Source organism: Corvus cornix, chromosome 10 (genome assembly GCF_000738735.6).
Source record: "Corvus cornix cornix isolate S_Up_H32 chromosome 10, ASM73873v5, whole genome shotgun sequence".
Taxonomy (NCBI): domain Eukaryota; kingdom Metazoa; phylum Chordata; class Aves; order Passeriformes; family Corvidae; genus Corvus; species Corvus cornix.
In genome coordinates, this window is record NC_046340.1 from 17793374 (window position 1) to 17815871 (window position 22498).

At 38.5% G+C, this 22498-nt stretch overlaps 1 protein-coding gene across 2 annotated transcripts in view; it reads right to left on the reverse strand.

Annotated features, from left to right (window-relative positions):
* SCAPER (S-phase cyclin A associated protein in the ER) overlaps positions 1 to 22498 on the reverse strand; it is a 136389-nt gene that overhangs the window by 27226 nt on the left and 86665 nt on the right. For both annotated transcript variants that reach the window (XM_039557826.1, XM_039557828.1), the window contains exons 25-27: positions 14978 to 15101; positions 8977 to 9206; positions 5342 to 5497 (exon numbers count right to left, since the gene is read on the reverse strand). In XM_039557826.1, the coding sequence (XP_039413760.1) occupies positions 5342 to 5497; positions 8977 to 9206; positions 14978 to 15101 (510 nt within the window). The remainder of the gene's footprint in view (positions 1 to 5341; positions 5498 to 8976; positions 9207 to 14977; positions 15102 to 22498) is intronic.

A 22498-nucleotide genomic window follows, 5' to 3' on the forward strand; every position in this document is an offset into this window, starting at 1 on the left:
TTGGCCATCATGGGGTCTCAGGAGTTGGTATGTGGTCTATGACTTACAAAAAGGGTAAAAGGGTTTAAGAATTTAAAAATGTGATCTAACCATCACAGGAAAGAAAGATACTAAACAGTGGTTCATTGCTTAAAATACACCACTATTTATTAAAAACAGGACTTCAATACAGCTTGATAAGAAACAGCATACTCTGCAGAACAGTATAAAACTACAATTTCTCCAAGCTTCAATATGAGCAAACTGTTTATATCTGAAAATATATTGTTTTAAAACCAGGCTGAGCTAACAAGCCGACAAGCCTCTCTAAGGGTATACATTATAATGTTTGTATATTTGAAATATATACTCCTGATTAAAAACATGGAGTGAAATAGAAACATGAGTTTCCAAGAGGCTTAGAATATAATCTGTTGGGGTTTTTTATTATTAGGATTTAAAAACTATCATCAGTACTTTTTGCTTCTAAATTACTTTATTTAGAAAGAGATGTCAAAATAAAGTGGCAAAATAATAATAAAAGAAGAGCAAAGAAGAATTTAGCACCTGTCAGACCTTGCTACAATTCACACTGTCAAGCCAGGGACTGCAGTGCTGCACAGAAGCGATGAAGGGAAACCTTTCAGTAATTTCAGACACACGTTGGAGTTAGTTTACAGTACTTGCTGGAGCTGCTGTCCCTTGGAAGTGGTGAGAAGCACAACCAAGGTTCAGACAGACTTGCAGCTGATTCACCATCCAGCAGCCAAAACAGACATTATCTTAATTACTGTAATAAAACTGAGAACAGACCAGCCCACTTCCTTGTGGATCTGTGACACGACAGGCTCTGTTCCCTGGATCAGACCCTGCATCTGCAGCTTTCATCCACTGCAGCTTGTAACCCACAACTTCATCAGCTGCTGACACACATTTATATATATTCCACCACTGGTTTGAGATAACATGTAACAGCAACAACTTAGTTACTGCACTGCTCTGACACTGTATTTTCCTGGGATAACAAGGAAGCTTGAAGGGATTTCCTAAACTGAGAAAACAGCAAAATTTTTAAACACCTGGTATCCCAAGAACCCACATGATTTGAGAGACTATTATTTGCAATATTGCCCTTATGCACAATGCACTATCCTCCCTGTATCTGTTATTGCTCTCCACTCTACTGCTCCTGGGGAGAACATTCTGCCTTAGTGACTGACCCTTACACTGCAGTACTGCCCTTGGTTTCCTCCTGCTCTTTGCATTAACTCTGTGTTAGCATGAATTTATTCATTCATACTCATGGGCAAAAGTGAAACAAGGCATTAACTCTAGCCCTCCACAGAGCACTAACTAAACCTCTAGGACAGCAATTTTACTTCCAGAGAAACAGGAAAAAAGGGATCTAGACTTGATGAACACTGGGCAATACAGGAAAAGATAGGAACATAAACAAAACCTTTGCTATGCTGATGAAGGACCTGACATGGAGATTCTTACTTAGTCTTCCCTCCTGCTTTTAGGGAAGGCTGAGCTGGGGCAGCAGGGCCATACCTTTATTAATGCTCCTTGCATTCCAAGCCTGCTCATTGTTTTCTGTCCTGTGGGTACAAGCCAAGCATATTCCATATGTGTAGTCAGGACCTGAGGGCCCAAAATAGGCCTTGTATCGCTCATATTTACAATAATACACTCTGGAAAACAGGGCTATCATCTTGAACATTGCTACTGGACATCTGGAATTTGACACAAATTTCAAGAGATTTATATGGCCACACGAGCCACTGTTATTCCATATAAAATGTACCTAATATTTTGCTTTATTTCAGGTTAATAAAAATGTCTCTGTTTTCAGTTCTGGCTACTGTTACTCTTAATGGTGAGCAAAAACCAGTTAAGCATTACCAGGGCCACAATTTTCAAGCCTAAGTATCAAATGTCAGGTTCATCTGTTCAGCAGAGAGAGCTCAATATTCAGACGTGCTGCATTTTATGATTTCTCACTACGTACAATAAGGGACAATGCCCTGTTTTCAGCTCCCATACACCTTTTTTTTCAAATCATCAGGGAGGAAGGAGCTCTCATCTCCACTGCTAGCTATAGATGCAATACAGCATCAGAAAAACGGGACTTCCAGTTGGAGGTCTCAAGTCACCCGCAATAATTCTCACTGTGTAACAGAAGAGGATAAAGTATCAAAACAAGCTTGAAACAGGGTAACAAATTATTAAGGTTTTCAACAATTGATCTTTTTTATGTATTCCACAGTGTTTGGAAAATGTCCTATTCCACCCACAGCAAAATTTCAATTAAAAGAATCAATCAAGCATTTATTAGCCAGTATCAAAAATGATAATTTGAAAAGTAGGATCAATATCAAAGTTAATAAACCTTCTTTAAAGACCTTGATCATTAATGGAAAGAAAATCCCTCTCTTATAATAGGATGTTTATAACATATGATCAGAATAGATTCCCTTATTTCAATAACATTTTATGATTTTAAAATTGAAAATCCTCCAATTTATGTTTCTACATTAGTAAGACTTTTCTTTACTGTATCTAACTCCATGATTTTGGACTTTTTTTTTTCCACAAGTCTACCAGAGTAGTAAAAGAAGTCTCTTCACTCATGCCTTAAAATTTTACTATCTACATTATATCAACCATAGACCTCATTTAATACATAATGTTGATTTATATATATATATATATATATATATATATATATATAAAAGTTATTTGAGGCTATTCTCTAATAATCATTATTGTTGTGACACCTTGCCTGACATAGAGGTACATGCAGAGGGACTTGACTGAGATCTCTTCACTGCCTACAGAATTGTTTTCCATGAAGTAACTGTCCAAATACACACTGGGTATCAATTCAGAGCTTGGTTTAGAAATATTCTGCTGAATTTGGGAGTTTTATGACATGTGCTTTTGAGGAAGACCGTAAAGTCTAGATTGACAGCTCTTCCTACCTCAGAGCTCCAGAAATGGCCCAATGTACTTTGTATCCACAGGACAGGATCTTTTAATTGTTTAAAACTTGAGTTTTAAACAATAACTATTTAAACAATAATTTCTGGCCCTCTGGGGATATGGCAGATTACAGTTGCAGTACAGTTCCTAATAACCTGCTGGGGTCTGAAGGCACAGGGGAAGGATCCCACAGCTCATAAAGGATTTCATTGTTGTGCTCAGCTGGTTTGAGCCCTGAGGTGGTCCTGGTCCTCCACCCAATATTTACTGTCCTGTGTCAGCTTCCCACCATGCCACTCAATGCTGCATGCCGAGATCTGTATGCAGAACAGACAGCACTCTGTGAAAGTACTCTCAGGAATTTCATATGGAATGACAACTTTTTACATGACAGATAACAGACTGAAAAAGTTCTACCCAAAAAATCAGATTAATTTTGTGTCCCCATTCCCCCATTACCATCAAGGAGCATAAAGTAGTTTCCAACCTGGAACCATCATATATAGGAGGATATACCAAAAGAGCATTTCAAAATTGCTCTTGCAACAATGGTGAAAGCCTGCCATTAATTTGGCAAAACTTCTTTTCATGCTACAGTGTCAGAGCACTTGTAATACTGAGTGGGCTTTTCAAATTTCAGTAACAACTTCAGAAGTTTACTGATCAGAGTGGTTGGTGACTGGGAGTACAGAGGGGTTTGGTGCTCAAGCATGTATCAACTGAGCTGGAGAATGAGAAAGCTGACTGCAAAGGCTGCATTGCCTCCTACCAGCATTTACCAGGAATGAAAGAGGCATCTGTATTTCTCACAGAGGGGCCACCTTTTGTGCTGCAGATCAGGTATCGCACATCATGTATTACTGTAGTGTGACATATTTAAGAATTCAATAAATTTGAGCTCTGTTTCTGCCACCTTAATCTCTGTTTGGCAGTACCTTTTTCCATTTAAATCACCTCGAACACTGAGGACTTCTATAACATGACAGAATTACACTCTGCATTCACTGCTTAAATGAGAGTAGGCTCAGGTGATGAAAGATGTGATTTAAACTGCCCTTCTAATCAGTTACATCAAAGCTTTTGATCTGAAAGACAACAGTTTTGAAATCTCCAAGTTCATTCCTCTCATTTCTTTTCATGCTCAAATGAACAATCTAACCTGGAAATCATGAACAACCAGCACCTTTGGAGAAAATCCAAAGTGTTGCTGTTCATGGAGGTGGTGGGATCAGATACTTCTTGGTGTAACTGGGAAGAAAAACACTCAACCCTCCAAAATTATTCTGCTGCTACAAAGAACAGATGTTCTTGAAGGATGTACTTGTGCAGTGCTGTACTATTTTGGGGTGCAAAGATCTCTAATATTTTGGTGAAGTGCGTGCCTGCAACAGAAATTGCAAATATTGTATTACTCACTCTGAGCTAGAACTAGTATTCCACTAACAGAAGGGTGATTTTTTTATTATTTTATTTAGTGAGTATTTGACTTCTGGCAGTGCTCTCCTGCAATTTAAAATGCCAAGTTGGCAGCTTTCAGAAAAGGAAATTTCAGTAAGTTGGGATGGTCTCTTTGGGCTCATATTTCTTGCAGTTCTTTTTCCATGTGTCTGTGTCCCTGGCTACCAGCAACAGCTCTTACCTACAGCTTTGTTTCTTATCCTATATTTTGTTAGCTCTAGTTTTTCAACCCTAGCATCATTTTACCCTTCAGGAATGCATTGTAAAGTTCTGCCAGACTTGATTTTTCCTGAAATGTGTAACAGTAACGGTGGTAGGTTCTAGTAAGTGCAGCCCAAAGCTCTGAAATTCTGACTCACATGAGTGTCAGGCTGTCCTACTGTAGACCACAGAAGTCCAGATTTGCTGGCAGGCACTTGCCTCATGCACACTTCCCACAACCTTGGTTAGGTTACAACAATAAGCATTTTGCATTAGAAATTTCCCTGACAAATCTAGTAATAGCTTTCTTTATAGAAAACAGAACTCCCTTACTGATGGTGGTATTTTAAAGAACAAGAGCTGAATTAGGCTGCTCTAGAGACAAATCAATTAAGAGTTTATTTTAGCTGGTAATAAAATACCTCTTGAAGTCCTTGGGACTGGACACTTAAAACGATCACTGATAAAACCCTGTGTGGAATGATGAGTAAAGGAGGTGAAGTTTGCAATTCTGATAAATAACTGAAAATAATCAAGCCTCCGTGCAGGTAACTAATTACAGTTTGCTGGTGAGAGGGTGAGCAGAGTGGGTCTCCTGCACTGCTGCTTTCCCAGCTATTCCTGTGTGTCCCACAGTGGGCTAGTTCTGGTTGGCAGCCTCAGCAGGATGCCACTGCCTGACCAACATGTTCTGAGCTGACAGACCAAGTGCACCCACCTTCCATTGACAGCAAAACACAGCTGGCAAATTCCATACAACACTGCCGTGGCATTCTGTAGAAAACTTGCTATTTTGGGGTTCTCATCAACAGGGCCTTGAACAGACAGGAAACAGCAACACAGCTTGTCCACCAATCCTATGTTCACCACGTAACTATAAAGAGAGGAAAAGTGTATTACAAAATAGTTCCACACCAGTGGAAGAAGTAATTTTTGCTTCTCTGCTATCAAACCACTCAAAAAGCAGGTTGTGATTACTTAAATACTCTTTCTGAAAGGGTTCAATAAAACAATTCCAATTACAGTAACTTCAGATCTGGCTCTCTGTGGCTATCAGTAGTTTTTGTTAAGAGATCTGTCTGTTGTAAGATAATTTGTATTATACTGTACAAGAAAGATGAGTGTAAATGTTTATTGTAGCACACTGCTAGAAGGACAATGGAATCTTGCCGTAGTTAATGATTTGTAATAATTTTGATAGTTCTGGAACAGTACAACTTCTTTTTAGCATGAAGAGGTAAACTCTGTAGAACACACTAATTCCAGAAGACAATGATGTTACCCAGATAATGTTTTACTGCAATACATACATCATAGCAACCACTGCCCAATTGTTGGGCTTTGTTCCCCTCTTATAAATACATATGCAACCTCTCAGGGACTAATAGAATGTGAACAACATTCTACCATCAGTATAGAAAGATCGAGATCAAAAAATCTCCTCAGGACTCAATCATATTCAATATAGAGAAAATCATGTAGTGGCTTTTTTTTTTTAAACTGAAAACTCCTTTTTTACTAGGGTTGACCAGATCATCATTGCTGACCCTCAGATCACAACTGCTGAAGTTCCTTCTTTGAACTTTAATAGCTTGGAAACCTATGCCAAAAAATCTGCTCTTCACCCTTGTACCAAGATCCCTCTGTCCACAATAGGTTCTCTCATACTTTGATCATTACCAACTCCACTTAAACTGTGCACAGATATATTTTTTCCATGTCACTTTGCTGATATCACCTCACTTCCCCTACTTTCCTTTTCTACCACAAACATCCAGCTTCTCAGACTTCAGCCCATCTCAACCACCATATTCTGCTGACTTAGGCGAGATCAACTCTCTTCATGGGCACAAATGTCCCACTGCAATCAGCTCCCTTTCTCTGCCCTCTAATTTTCTTCGTATTTTCCTCCACTCTTACGAAGTGGGAGAAACCTCTTGTCAAAATCAGAAGAACTGCTGTTTAATCCTGTGCCTCCACCTCACTTAAAAGACATGAGAAAGCAATTGCCTTCAGACACCAACAAATGATCCACTGTTCCTACACCGACTGTCTGAAGATCACTGTCCTACCAGCTGCTCTACTTGCTCCTCAAGTCCAGTTGGCAGAGATGGCTCTTAGAGGCTCCTTGAAAAGGGAACACCATTGGCTCTAAGTTTACATCATGTCTAGACCACCCTGATTTGACTCAGCAGGGAACATTATTAAATAATATTGATTCTAGTAAATAAAACTACTGATTAGATAATGCTTCTCACAAAGCTGTACAACTATTTATTAAAAATAACTATTCCCTCACAACATGTCCTACAGTTTTGTCTGATTTTGAAAAAACAGCGGGTTTTGACATTAGGGAAGAAAACCTTGTCCTTTTCAGACACTGTTGTTGCTCAAAGACAGATTTCTCTTCAGGGTTAGAAGTGAGACCTTCTGTCAACATCCAACCTACTGACACAAAGTTTTTGGAAGAAGTGAAGGAATTAAGAATAAAATTACACTGGATATAAAGCTAGAAGTCGAACTGCGGCACGCAAGATTTTAAAAGTTGCTGAAGTACAGCAGTTAAAAACACTTAAAGACGCACAAAGGTTATTAATTGCACACTCATTGTGCGGGTAAATTTGTCTGTTCTATTTTGCAACATGAAAGGTTACCAGCATTAAGTTTCTTGCAGATTTTGATCTAAGCAATCTATTTGATCATGCAGGTGATAAACAAGTTCTCCTGCATTAGTGGAATAATTCCAGGAACATAGCTGTGTGTTAGATACATCACAGTCACAGAGAAATGCTGAGTGCTGGAAATAGCTCTGAGAAATAGGAGGGGAGAGGAAGAACTAAATAAAATAGAGCTAATACTGATAGATGGTGACTCACAAAAAGGCACAACCTTTATCACCGATATTCTCTTCCCTAGGAGCATCTCTACAGTGTGAATGACACCTGCAAACTGTGTGCACTGTCCCCCTCCTTTACACCCACACCTGAGTACAAAGCAGCTGCTCTCTGGCAGAGGGGAAATGGATGAGCTTTCAGTCTGCTGGGACTATTCTTCACTGGCATCCGGAGACAAGAAGAAGATGCATAGAGCACTCCTTTCCTTGAGGAATTGAGCATACAGACAACTGGAATGTCAAAGCTCTCTAATCTATTGCCTCTATCTTCTTTTACCCACAGGAGTACAGCTGAAATAACCTGGCCATCCTTTTGATACCCAGACAGCACATAGATAATTGGTGTTTATGCATCAGGTCTAACAGTCCCTAACAGAAAAAAAAAATTTCAGTGCTCCTCTTTCTTCCCCCATCTTCCTAAAATTATCACTTAATCAACTCCCCATGACATACAATACAATGACCTGAAGGTGAAAGATTCTCATTAATGACAGAATTTGTCTGTTTTTGACTGGTTTAAAATGCCCTCTCTCTTTTTTTCCTAATTGCACTATTACCTTGTCATCATGCCTTTCATTCCCCATTTATAACCAGATCCCCTAAAGTGCCTCAGGTGAGGGACCTGGTTGGATTCTCATGTCTCTCCTTGAGGGTATGCCTGTGCTTGGCCCAGTCAGTGTCAGATGTCTGCTCAGCACAGACCTCCCACCCTCCCATTCATAAATGGGCAGAATACAACATCCTGAAATTTCACACTCTATCAAAACCTGTTTGGGGAGAAGGAGAGTTACATGAGAACATGAAAGTTTAGAGGTCACTGGTATCTATGACAACTATTTGTTTTGCTTTCCTCCTCCAGCTGTCCTCTTTGTCTCTATCAGCATCACACCAAACTTTGAAAAGTCTGAAGGCTCACTGTGACACATTTTCAGTAGCATATAAAGAAGAATTTCATTTCTTCAGAGGGCTGAAGACACACTAATAACTATTTATGCTCAGGCTCAGCTATTAAAATGCAGCTACATGGTAAGATCAGATTATAGGAATGACTGGGTGATCTTTATAATAGGAAGTGTGTATTTTATGACAAGCTTATATGAATACACATATGATATGAGAGACCACATGCAATGGGCACACACAGTTGGCAAAGAGAACTGAGAGAAAATAATAAAAATATGGAAGCTGGCTCCTAGATAATCAGGAGAGAAAATTAATGGAAAGGACACAAAAAAACAAGTCCAAAATAAAAGATTCTTGTGTTTCTGTATTTCTGTGTCTGCGGTTTTTTGAAGCACATTTTTGATTGAGAATATAGTATTTCAATAGTCTTCTTGACTACCCACACACTGCTTTTACTGCATTACGAGTTAAAGCAGTTTGTTCCTCTCTTTAATCAATGCAATTTGCTTTCCCTCTCATAAAGAATACTTAGAAACATTTCATTATTTTTTTTAAACCTGATTAGGTCTTGGACTCTGCTGCTGAAGGCTTCCACTTGTGAGGATTTACTTTTTACTTCCTGTAATATCTTCAGTGCCGTAGAGTGGTTGTTTCCATCTGGGAAGCTGGAGATTAGACATCTGAAAATCACAGCAGTTACCCTCAGAAGTCCTGTTGTTAAACCTTCAAATACCTGCTTATTTACACTTCTGCCTGCAGTAGCATTATGGTCATCTGGAACACTAACCTAAGTAAAGAGAAAAAAACACAAACAACTAGAATTCAGTAAAACTAACCAAAGTTTGTAGAGAAACATTTACAAATTTGCATGGATGTACACCAAAAGTAATAATAAAATAACATTCTAGCAGTGCTGATGGGCATTAAACCATTTCAGGTACAAGATAAGGTAAAGCATATAATCCAAGCTGGACCAGAATAAATCAAGTCATAAGAATGCAGTGTCTGAGAACTAAGGAAGCCTGATAGCAGCAAAGTATGTCATTAGTATGATTGTGTTCTTATGCATAAAACATCACCAGTGACCACTGCACTCGTCCATCAGAGGTGACCCACTTGTCAATCACATCAGAAGCACAACAGCCAGTTCTCTCTGAACAGACCTCAGAGGAATCTCATTTTTCTAAATCATTAAAATAGAGCCCACTCCTAAAAAGGTGAAGTTGAGCTGTACAACATGTAAATCTGAAGACAAATCTATATGCAGGATACAGATCTGGAAGGAAGTCCTCATGTAGAGTATAATTTTTTACAAATTAATTTATTTTTCCATTTCTGCAGTCCAAGGTATTTTATCCAGCTGAAATCCTGCCCCATTAAAATCAAACAGTAAGTGGAGTGTGTCTGAAGTCCTGCAGTGCTCAAGGCAGACACTGGCAGCAGTCAGGGCTCGGGGCTCCTAGGAACATCCCCATCATCCCCATGGCTGATGCTGCTGGGCCCACACCCCACAGACCTCTGTGGAGCCTCTGCTCTGCCACAGCCCGAGGCTTGACATAGGCACTAGGGATCAATATTGGCTGAAATGTCATTTTCGTTCCAGGTTAAAATCATTTACACTCAGTATATGCAAGTGAGGCCAGAGAAAACCATTCCTCCCCGTATAGGTATCAGGAGGGATTTGGTAACACTTGGTGACAAAGAACAACATGCACATTTCTTTATTATTCATTAGCTCTGAGCCTTGTGCTGGTACTTAAAACTCATTGTAATGGTCTGTTTCTGGTGACAAGCCAAGAGAGCAAGTGAGAAGTCTTTAGCTGCTTATTCAAGTTCAATAAGAAAAACAATACTACGTTGCTCCAGTAACATTTGTTGACTAAAATAATTCATGCCTAATGATACCAATTGCTCACTGAAACAGATGGATTAAACTTTGCAATGTGTAGATCAACTTAAATGTGGCAACTTTGTACTTGGAACATTAAGTTTTAAAAATTGCTAACAAATGCTACTTACTGCTTTTTCACCTTAGATAAAAAATTATATATGCTATTTCTTAAAAGATTGAATAATATCTTGCAGCAGAGCCTTCCATTTGCTGTAATGAACAGTACTATGAGTGGGTAATGGGTTTTTTTTGCCTTCTAGTTCAATGTACATAGAAGAAATATATATTCTAAGTATATAGTCCTTAGCTATCAAAGATCATGCTTTAAAATCAAACTGCTCCTCCTAATTTGTAAAATAAATAGATCTGGCACTTATTAGCATCATTTATTGCAGAGCTTATTTGTCATGTTCAATTTTTTGGGAAAGTGTGTGTGTGTTAATATAAAGTGTGAACAAATGGGAATTTTTACAGAGTGTTTGTCAAACAAGAGATAGAAGGAAATACTTCTTTACAGAAAATGGGTAAATTTGAACTTAATTCCTTGAAGATTTTCCTTTTATACTAACTCAAATGAGTGACAACAGATCAGCTCTTTTACCAAAGAAGTAATTAATGGGATAGTGGGAAAGTGTATTGAGATTTATGTTCAAAATTAATTGGTGTGCTTGCAGAAGCAAAATTAATTGGGGTGCTTGCTTGTTGATTATTATATCAAGCAAGGGGTAGGAAATCTTAAGATTTAATAGTATAATTATGAAAGCTTTCAAGCTCTGGTTTCTTTGTGTTGATACACAAGGAGTCCATGATATTCAGAGAAACTGGGTTGAATGTGGGCTTTGGATAAGTAAATGTTACAACATTCCACATTCCTGAGGTTTAATAGGTTTAACAGTTTATATGACACAAATCTACAGGTGTGATTACACATTTAAACTGATTTGTTGAGTAATTGGTATAAAACATTTTAAAACCACAATGGAAAATCAGGAAATATCTAACTACTGTCCAAATATTTGACACATCCAACATCTCAATGCTATTTTAGCTTTTCTGATGGCTGACTATGCTGGGCCTAACCAACACTCCTACTTTCTAAGTCAGTTCTAGAATTGGAACTCTCTGGTGACCTGACTCTCAGCATGGTACAGTCTCCATACAAGTGATATGCTGTTCCTCAGAGAATTCCCCCTGTGGAGGGGTTCCCATGCTTGTGCAGAGCTGCCATCACCTCTTCAGCTCTGCCCAGCATCTTGGGCTTAATCCTGTAAGATGCTGCACAATATGGCCCCAATCCAGTAAAGCACTTAGGCACACATTTAATATAGCTGAAAATGCTACTCTGTTCTGACTCATGTCACCAAAATACCTCGGCAGATCAGAGCACGTTCTCTTTCTGTGCTAACAAAAAACACCAAACAATTTCCAGTTAGCAACGTAGAGGTACAGCACTGACAACTCATTCATATTTTTATTTTATAAAAGGCATAGTCCTCCACAGCCATGAAGAATTTTAAATGTAGAGTTGGTAAACCTAAATGGAAAGACTTCAGACCTTTAGAAGCATACAATTTCTCTTTATCTGGTCAATTATTTCATATCATTCTCCCATTACCAATGGTGATTTTGTGCTTTTGCATTTCTAGTCATTGGGCTTGCCTCAAAAACACTCTGAAAAATATATCTCAGAAGTATCACTGGGATGTCAGATGTTCTATGTAGTAACTAGTGAACCAAAGAAACGGAAATGGCCCAGGAAGTGCTTGGGCTTGAGATGGTGCAGGTGAAAGTTCCAATGTTAGATTCCCTACCCCTAAACACTTCAGCATGTCATTACCTCTTCTACTCCAGCCCTGTTTTCAAGATTTACTGGTCTCCACATGGGCTTGTTATTAGGGACTAAGGGAACACAGTCCCTAAGTGCCACACAGCTGAACCCTATGGAGACAGATGTAATTTCAAAATGGACTAGAACCACCAAGCAGCACAGATGTGCCTTGGATTTCACAGTTCTTGTCATCATCAGTGCAAACATGGAGCTGCCTTATTTGATGCAACACAGAAGACTGAAAAAGCTGACCACAAATGGTTAAGAAACTGCAATAGGATGTATACTATCATTCTGAAGACCCCAAATTAAATGGCAGCACATTCCAGGCAAGAAATGGAGAAGAAAAATTACTTTCCTCTAATTAGATAGCCAGATTAACTTAAACCCAGTAAAATTTCTTAGGTGACTTACCTAAAATACAGTCCAAATTTAAGCACTGTATTTTGGAGACGAAAAAATAAGAAACAACTGGGTTTTGATGCCTACATTTGTTTGATTGCTACTTCACTTAATGTTCATTGCACATTCACTAATGATGTCTTAGAATTTTCAGATACTACGCATTTAAAGATTGCCTTAAAAAATAATCACAGTGATCTGTCATGATATCACACAGTTACGGTTTATATGTATGGCTTCTCAGATATCTTTGTGGAAAGGACATGACAGCTGTCACTTGACTAGAAACCCTCAAAATATGAAACTATCCTTACATGCTTACAGCTCCACTAATTATTTGGTTTTGTCGGTGTGAAACCTTCCAAAATAGACAACTAGAAAAGCTGCAATTATTTTGCAACTATCTTCTGGCTAGGGTGGACAAAGAAGAGCAAAGACAGCAGTAACAAATGAAGCTACACTCCAGCACAAGACTTGTATGAACGTAGGTGGGAAGGTTTGAGCCATTAATCATGGAAATCAGGAAACACCCCTGCTGTCCTCAACAGACACGGGCTTAGGCATTACCTGAGCTAAGGAGGCTAAAGAAGGTAACATGGTAAGTCATTCTACAGAAGGTTTCCTACCAGTCCCTTTAGGCAGGAGGTAAAGGAAGGTCTAAACAGGACACTTCAAACTATTAACCTGGACAGACACACTGTGTGTGTGTTTTGTCACAAAAAAAACCCCCACACTAAAACTACATCCACATGAAACTAGTTGGAAATAAGGTTCATACTGGATGTATTCAAGATTATATTGAAATGCTTCTCAAAACAGTACTGTTGCTGTATTCAGCAAATATTGGTGTACTTGTTTAATAATTTGTTAAAACCTTGCAAATATACATTCTCATTTATTACTCCTGGTATTACTTGGGCTTTATTTTCCAACAGTAAGTGGAAATACACATGACATGGGCAAAGGCTGCATCACACAGCTCATCCAACCAGGAAAAGCAGAGGCAGTTAGAAGTCTCTGGGGGTGTATTTTAGTATTTTGGTATTTGGAGCTACTCTCAGTTTGTACACTTCTTTTTTGTAAAAAAAAGAAAAATTCAAACTTGATCTGATTTATTATATTTTCAAGAGAGAAAAATCAGGGTTAGAAAAGCAGCACTGTTTTTGGGTTTTGTACTCAAATACGCACTTCATGGAACTATGAAGATATCCCAGTTTAAGGGCCAATTCTGCAGAAGAGAACATAAGAGACTTTCTGTACAGGAAAGAAAAGTCCACTGTGGATCATGGGAAACATTAAGCTTTAACTACAGTTTTGCTGCAACTCAAGGGTAGTATTTGGCAACAGACTGAAAAGAGCTCTAAGTGCAGTAAATTTTCCTTCTCTAGTATCTCTGAGCTCTAGGTGGCCAACTCTGCCTAAGAAATACCCTCTGTATTCCTTCAGGGAGAGTACAGGTCATTCTCCAGCACTGCACTGTGAGCAGGGAAGAGGTTTGGCAGCAAAGTGAACCTTCTCGCTGGTGAGGAGCTGAAGGATTTCCTCCGTGTGTAATTCCCTCGAGCCCTGCCCCGCTGGCCCCGCAGAGCCAGCACTGGCCGGCACCGCGCACGCACCTTTCACTGAGCACGGCTGAAACCTAATACCTGCAATCCTCTTGGAAAGATCTGCTGAGGAACAATGAGATGGCAGCTGCTCGAAGGAGAATGCACAGGTTGCATTTGGGTTTTCTTTGTGTCAAGGACCCTCGGACTAGCTTTTTAAAGTGTTCGTCAACAGTCCTATGGCTTGTTGATTCTTACAGCGTCACTTAAATTATTAAAAGTATGTACATCACTTTTCAATTAACAAACTGCTTGGCTCATGAAAATACATACACACAATTTATAAGCAGAAAACCAAGACTAAATATCTTATGATGAGCAGGTCACTATGAATTAAAAATGAGTTTTCAAATAAAATATTTAATGACATTTCAAATTAAATGAAACATTGGAAAATTAAAACTTTCATTGCTAAAGAGCCCTATTTAAGCAGTGCAGAAAATCAAACTCTGGCAATGTATTGACCTGACTTAGATTCCTGACACTGAAACAAGTAAGAATCAAACAGACACAGACAACTCATTATAGTCTATACTTTATATATTCCTATAGGGTAAATTAAAGAAAACAGCCTCAGAAAATGCTAAAGATAGAACAAGATCCACTCACTAGAGTTCCTGGTACACATGCTTTTGCAGAATTTATTAGAAGCAGCAAATATATCCATTTCTATTGAGTATAGTAGATACAGCCATCAAATACAAACAACAAATGAATTTTATTCTTTCGAGCTTTTATTCTTATTTACCTCCTGGTGTTCTTATACTCTAAATACTATAACATGCTTGTGAAGCATGCAAAATTTTCAAAATTAGAAAAGTTATTGTACCTACCATAAATTGCTGTATCAACAGGTCCATCAGAAAAGTGATCTTATTACTAAAGAGAACATAGGTGCAGTTTTCTATGCAGCTGCTGCAGGTGAGGCTGTAAACATTTACTGCACCGCACAGTGACCTAAAAAATCAGAAGGGAAGACAAATTAGAATTTTACTTTCTTCAATAAATCAAAAGCAAATAAATGGCAGCACATCAAAAATCTTGCAGGAATTCACATTTATTTTCTTCAACTTGGGATCCCAAACAGAACTAATACCTGAAATGAAATCAATTAAATAACTTCAAAACAGTAAAGCCATACTTAACAGAAGCCACACACTCTATGGGTACTGGACTCTCCTGTATTCAAAACTCTTATCAAAACTGATATAGAATATCAGCCAATTTCATCATTTGGATAGGTAGTATTTTTTTTGTGTGGCTTACAGCTATGGCATACAATGAACTCCTTCCTGGCAGGACCTTCAAGAGCCTGTATGAAGTATTTGACAGCAATTCCCAGGACAGCAGGGCCAGTTTTAGAGAGAAGCTCCTGGCAGTGCCTGTGCTCCAACACAAGGAATAGGGATGACCAAGGAACTGGCAAAGCCCAGCAGGTGAAAGGCCTGCCCCAGAAATTCCAGTGCCACATTGTCACCCACTCCTGCACAGAGCCTCCAGTGCTAATGTACAGCTCCAGCAGCATCGGCTGAGCTACACCTATGGCTGGGGAAGAGGTGACTGCAGTGGGAAGCTCCGCAGTGCGAAGAGCACGAAATCACAAGCGCATGCACAACTGTTCTCTGCATCACATGCAGTGATTTCCACCTGCTCCTTCTTCTCAAAACAGGACTTGCAGGGAAGCTGGGACCAGTCCTAGGGAATATTCTCACAGAGAAGATTAATCTTATCAAAGAGAACCCTATTTCAGAATAAACAAAAAATTTGTTTCTTGAGCTTTGCTTACTACAAAAGCCATCACTGTTACTACACAAACATGCACAGACACACAACACAAATGCATCATAAATATAGCCAATAATAAATACAGATGGCTGGACATTCAAGTTGTTTGTCTAAAGCAAACCAAAAGGAAAAGAACTTTTATTTTGTTGGGTTTTTCTCAACATGTGAAAAAAATGTGACTGAGTTCAAATAAGCTCCAAAGAAGAAAATAAATTATGAGCACTGCTGAAAGGTCATACAAAAGTGGGACTGCAACAAACACCAAGTTACTGCACTGAAATCATCAAAGCTGGTATTTAACAGAACAAGCTGCAGACTAATTCAACATACTTCTGGAGCTGAGTTTAACACTTTATCTTTCTCCTAAAATATTTTTTGAAACAACAAAATTATTTACACAATAAGGCCTGTGCCTTTACTGATGCTGGGTTCATTGCTGAGGCATCTGGTCACCTAGCCTGGCTCCAGAGCTTAAATGGAGGCCTCTTACATACACACATCGTATTTCTCAAGCTAAGGAAAACTGGAAATGCTCAGAGGCCAGAAAAAGTGGAGTAAAATTTTTTTCATTAGTATGGCTGGATTATATTCTCTTCATCTGGAGAATTTAGAAAAGAAGTGAATGAACATTTATACTTTTCCTACTTTTCTGAGTACCACCATATTTCCAGTTACATTAATTTAACTGTACTGGTAATTAATTTTACTCTACTGCCTCATTAAATCGGTTTCAATCTGCAGTTTACATGATAAGAAAACAATATTAAATAATTACTTACTGACCAAAGGCAGGTTAATTTTCATCTATTTCACCTTTTACCCTACAAGGATAACACCTACAGATAATTCATAAAAATGCTTCATGTGCATTTTTAAAAATCTGTCTTGCAACACTGTTCTCTTTTCCTCTCCTGACTATATAAGGGGATTTAGTTCCCTTCCCTCAGTAATGCTGAAAAATATTTTCATTAGTCACCTACTTCTACCCTTCATGAAGATTATTCCCTTGTGTAGGTGTTTCTAGAGGGGAAAAGAGAAGAAACTATATTGGCAGTCTCTATTTTCTGTTGAGAAGATACTTTAAATCAGCTTCTGTCATTTTATCAGCTATTCTAAAATAAAGATCAATTCTATTTAAATATAAACATTGTAATTCATCCAAAGTGCCAAATATGAACTTGTAGGTTAATTTTGACAGCTTTTCGGAGTTCTGAGGTGATTTAGCTAATTCACTGCAATAAATGCTTTTTGATATATGGGATTCCTAATTCCTAAGAGGATCATTTATTTTACACTTGAAAACACAAAAACTTCCCACTTTATATAAAGACCAAATTCCACAGTAAGAATGCACCATGCTTTTGTATTTCCCAACTGAACCTCATGTCACAAAGAGTACTGGTGTTTTCAGAGACTCCGATAATGCGTTTGAAAAGGTGCTGGAAGCAAATGGATGTCAAATTAATTTTTCACAACAATAAAGAGGGTTCATTTAATTGATACCATAGCTTCCCAGCAGCAGCTCGTCTGAACACATTCTGATCACGGCACAAGCTCAGCTCTGCCTTGGTTCCACAGCCTGACTGGAATTCAGCACGGGGAGTGTCGGCACAGAAGTGTCCCCAGGTGGTTCACAGTGTTAAATGGCAGATTAGAGACAGCACAACTAATTTCTTTACTTTAATCTTATTAAGGGAACAACAGCTGTCAACTGTCACCATTTCTGCACAAGGCTGCCGAGACAAGCGAGGGGCTGTGAACGGCAGAGCCACAACTTTATTTAACCACACGTTAAACTTGCTGGGATGAAAAACCCAACGCATTTCCCATAATTTTCTTCTCTTTTGGAAGCTCTTAACTGGTCTTAATTCCAAAGCTGTTATCTTCAGAGATCCCAAAGCCAGCTGAAGGCCTGAAGCAGGAGGCTCTGTAAAGCAGGTGGTTATTGATTACCGATGTTGCTCTAAACTTTGTATCACACCCACAAATCAGCTTTCCAGCTCTGGCCGCCAGCACGTTCACTCCACCCCACAGCCAGGCTGCCCTCGGATGCAAGGCTTCCCTCCAGAGTCAATCCAATTACAAAAACACTCCTTATGGTACACAAGCTTTGAGCCAAAAAAGAAATCTGTCTTTAAACTAGACAAAAATACGAATCTGTATATTATATTTATTTTACATGAGTATGAAGGAAGAGGATTCATTTTAATCAAGCTAGACTCAACAGTTCGTATTTCTGCATGTGATTTTTTTTTTTAATGTTAGCAACATCTTCATTTCCTCAATTTGCCTGATATAAATAAGTTGACAAACTTTAATTAAAAATACTGAGGTATCTACAGTATGCAACCATGGAAAACTAATCCATGATAGTGCACCAGGATACAGAGGCAAGAACTCAACTTTTGCTTTACAAAAATTAGGGCATCATCAACACAGAACAATTCACCTGTTTCAAGTGTAAAGCTTTTCCATACTCTTCCAACTTCTGACATTATAAATAAATGTACTTTGATTATCAATGAATAACCCTAAAAGTTCAATTTGGCAGTGCAATAATATAAAACTAAACATTATCAAATTTAGGATGTGTTAATTCAATAGAAAACTGCTAATTTTTAACCAGTTTGAATATCATGCAGCACTCGGATGCGGAACGTGATCAGTATTGGTAATTACCCACTGGGTTGCAAAGAAGTGGGAGGTGAAATATTACTGAAAAATGGTGCACAGAATGGCTGTAGAGTAGACTGGGTAAGGAACCATCAAGGTAAGAATACAGATTGAAACAATAATAAAACCCCCTTGATTTTAAGGTTAAAAATATCAATTTTAACTCTTGGAGACCATACAGGCTCTTACCATCACGCAGTCTTTTATACAATCAGGAACTCCCAGAGATTCATAATTACTGCTTTGTCTGTCATTTACATTATTTAAGTATGATATGCAATTAAAAAAAAGGGCTTCAGCCGAAGTCTAGACGCAATTAATAGAGAGAAGATAAAATTCAGCATCAATTATGCTTCAAGACACTTCTAAAACCAGACTGGAGTTTCACTCTGAAATGCTGCTGCACTTACAAATAAACTGTTGAATGACAAATGACAAACAATTAATTTACCCCAGTATTTACAGGTATGACAGAATTTGAAATTCCACCAAAATTCTCCAGCCCCTGGCTTATCAATCATTTAATGCAAGACCTGGCTTTAAATCTGAAAGTTTCGTACCATTTCACAGAGCTGCTTTCAACAACCAAATTGTTGTTCCTTTATTGCACACGAGGGCAATGCTGCTTTATTCTTGAGCTCTGAGCCCAAAATCCAGCTAAACCAGACAGCAGGAATAGGTCACAGGAAGAGACAGATGCTGCAGGTTTCAGATGTTGAACTTGCACAGTGTTCATTCTCTTTAGAGTGTGTTTATGTCCTTGTACCAATTACTAGTTTTCAATTAATCTGTTTCTAATACGTTAAGAAATTTATGTGTTTCTCTACGTCAGAGGAAAATAAGAAAGCTTGTTCTGCATTTTATGTAAAAAAAAGTTTGTTTGTGAACAATCCTATAAAAATGCATTAACAGCAACACTGCAGCTTAAGAAGCGTATGCTCATAAACCCAAGTAAAAGTTACAGAGAACAAGCTATAAAACCAGCTCTTAGTTCAAAACAGTTCTCACTGATAAAAGTCATTTGTATCAATGCTACACAAAATACTATGGAGGCACTAATTTCTTCTTTTTATGTATGTAATTATGGTTTGAGCTTTTTTGCCCTGATAATATTTGCTTTAAGTAAATGATGCAAGAAACTGTATGAAAGTAGAAGATACATAAAACTTGACTTCAATCCTATCTTAGCTTGTAGCAAAAATCCAACTTTGTTCCTTACACAGCTACTGCCAATTTTTAAAATACTTGTCACTCAAGGAAGTCAAAGCATTTCCCAAATGCTAATTAAACAAACCTACAAGCCTCATTTGTTAGCAGGTTTGTTACCAGCGTGTCACGGCACAAAGCGGGTAAATGAGCTGCACATTGCAAGGCAACTCAGGGGATGAGACTCATCTCCTGGTCTTCATCTTAAGGCATTAAATTGTTTCGCTGTGCAGCTCCCATTTGCTTTTCAGTAGAAGTGTAAGAAAAACACTGTAGAGCTCTGAAACCTTTACAAATTCTGCTGACTGTTTTGTGGAGAAGTGGACAAATTCTGGAAAACTACAAAATGCTGCTTTAAGAAATAATGCGGCTGGACATTAATTTTTATGCTAACACCAAAAATAAAACTTGCTATAACCCACTGCTTTTTCTTTCCCTTTTCCAGTGATTTATTTGAAGGGGAGAAAAATTGCCCCAACACCAAATGTATCATCTGTCTCATAAATGTTATTGCTTCCTCACAGCATTTCCCGTCCTGCTGCTCCTAACTACTGAGCTGGACAGTGGTACAAAACAACAGGCATATTGTCAAATCTTCTGATAATAAAGCTTTATCTTGTAGACATGGGATTAAAGCTGAGCTGCACCATACTGCCAGGATTTTGGAGAAAGAGAGATGTAGATAATAGCCCATGTAATCTCCTCACCTACTTGTAAATAGCTTATCCTCATCACAAAGCAACAGACAATTCCCAATTTAAGATGAGTACAAATGGTTAAACATTCCAAGAACCCACAAACAGTCTGAAGTACAGTGGCGTCCTTCAGAAAAGCATATTTGGCTGGGGGAAGACTGGAGGGCAATTCATGAAACTTCGTAATTCAACTTCTCTCCACAGGGCTTTGCTTTGTCTTTAAACAGAGAAAACTGCTGGTTCACTAGATTCAAAGTTCAAGAAATCAGGATGTAAATGATATTTGCACAAAAGAAAGAAAAGTAACTTCAAACTCGTTTCAAAATTAAATGAGAAATGTGATCTGAACTTTCTTCCTCATTTAAAGAATTAAATACATTCTATGATTGTCCTTTGGTTTTGAACCTCCCTCAATCACTCTGTGTGTGAAAAATTTCTTAAATCCTTTCAGTGAGACCATACCAATACCCACAAACATGGCTTGTGCCTGGTTCAAACTGCTCAGAGAAGGTCCCACCCTCTGGAACTATTGGACAGTTGAGGTGCAGATTCTGCACAGAACATTCCTCTCCATCAAAAAGACCACAGAAATACCAACAGAGGAGGCTCTGCATCCCATGCAGCAACACCAAGTTCCCTGGGCCACTTCCAGCAGACTCCAGACTCTCTAAGTCAGACTCAAGCAGTCAGACTCTTGCAGACCAACCCTGCAAGAGCAGTTTGCTTTAGAGTACAGGATCCTGTGTCAAATTACGTGCAATCTGATGGATAACTTCCCAACTGCCAGATGCCTACAAAGTGGAGACTGCAGTTTGCTGTGAAGTTGAATGAAATGCTGTATTTCAGGAGTGGAGCAAAGTTCTTCAGAAGATGTTTTTAACATACAGTGTTGTCAGAACAGTTTATATTAATCTCTCTTCTGCCCCCATATTTCTTTTGGAAATACAGCTAGTGGAAAACCTGTGTTAATAAAACAATGTTTAGAGAATTTTTCAAAGATGCAAAAACTTTCTATAATTCAGTCATGAACAGGCTCAGGAATCTGAGAGACCACTGGTCTGAAAGGGGTGTGAGATAGTGTCAGAGAGAGGAGAACTCTGATCAACTCTTTGGATGTGATTTCTGTTATACAAATGTGGCTGACATGGGGCTTTATTTATCAGCACACAAACTCCTTCGAGAACTAATACATCCTCAAACTGCCTAACAAACTTCAAGCACGATGTTTTCAGTAATATAAACACAATATTCTCAAACCTCTCAAAGGCTGCTAAAGCACAAGACTATTCTTAAAAGGAAATAACAAGAATCGAAGGTGCACATTCTAAGAATTTAAAGCTCAATTTAAACTAGGTTTTATGTGGGCACACAGTGCAATCCTGTCCCTTGTGAAGCTTATTCCACATTGATGAGATAACTCAAAATTAGAGACGGCACAAATGAAGAAGCCCCAAGCTGTCCCTGAGCTGCTCACCATAGGCCCAACTCAGAACTGCTCACCAGTGGAGCTGGCTGGACTTGCAGCAAGTGCATTTGGCACAATTGCAAAAGCAGGCATTTTATTTATTCTCTTAGAAGTGTGATGTCAAGATATTAAAAATATGGTTTTTCCTTAGTGCTCTTTCCCAGCACTTCACACGCATGTCCCATAACATATTATCGGCCAGTTTTAATCCAAACTCTCACACTGTAGTGCCTAAATTACAATTATACCAATATTACAAAGTATCTACAAACAAATGATGACAATGGTACACACCAGGGTATCCTGGGTTTGGTTCATCTTGTACTAAAACCATACCCAGCTCTGCTCTGAAAGCACCTATGTGCTCTTGACTGTATAAAAACTACACTTAGAGATTAGGGAAAAGAACTTGCTTTTGAGTCACCAGTTTTTGCAGGAATTCTGCTTAGTCACCACCTTCTTTTTCAGGGATTAGACATTTAAACCCTTCCATTCTTATGTTCTGTAAAGAGGAATTTCTCTAATCCACA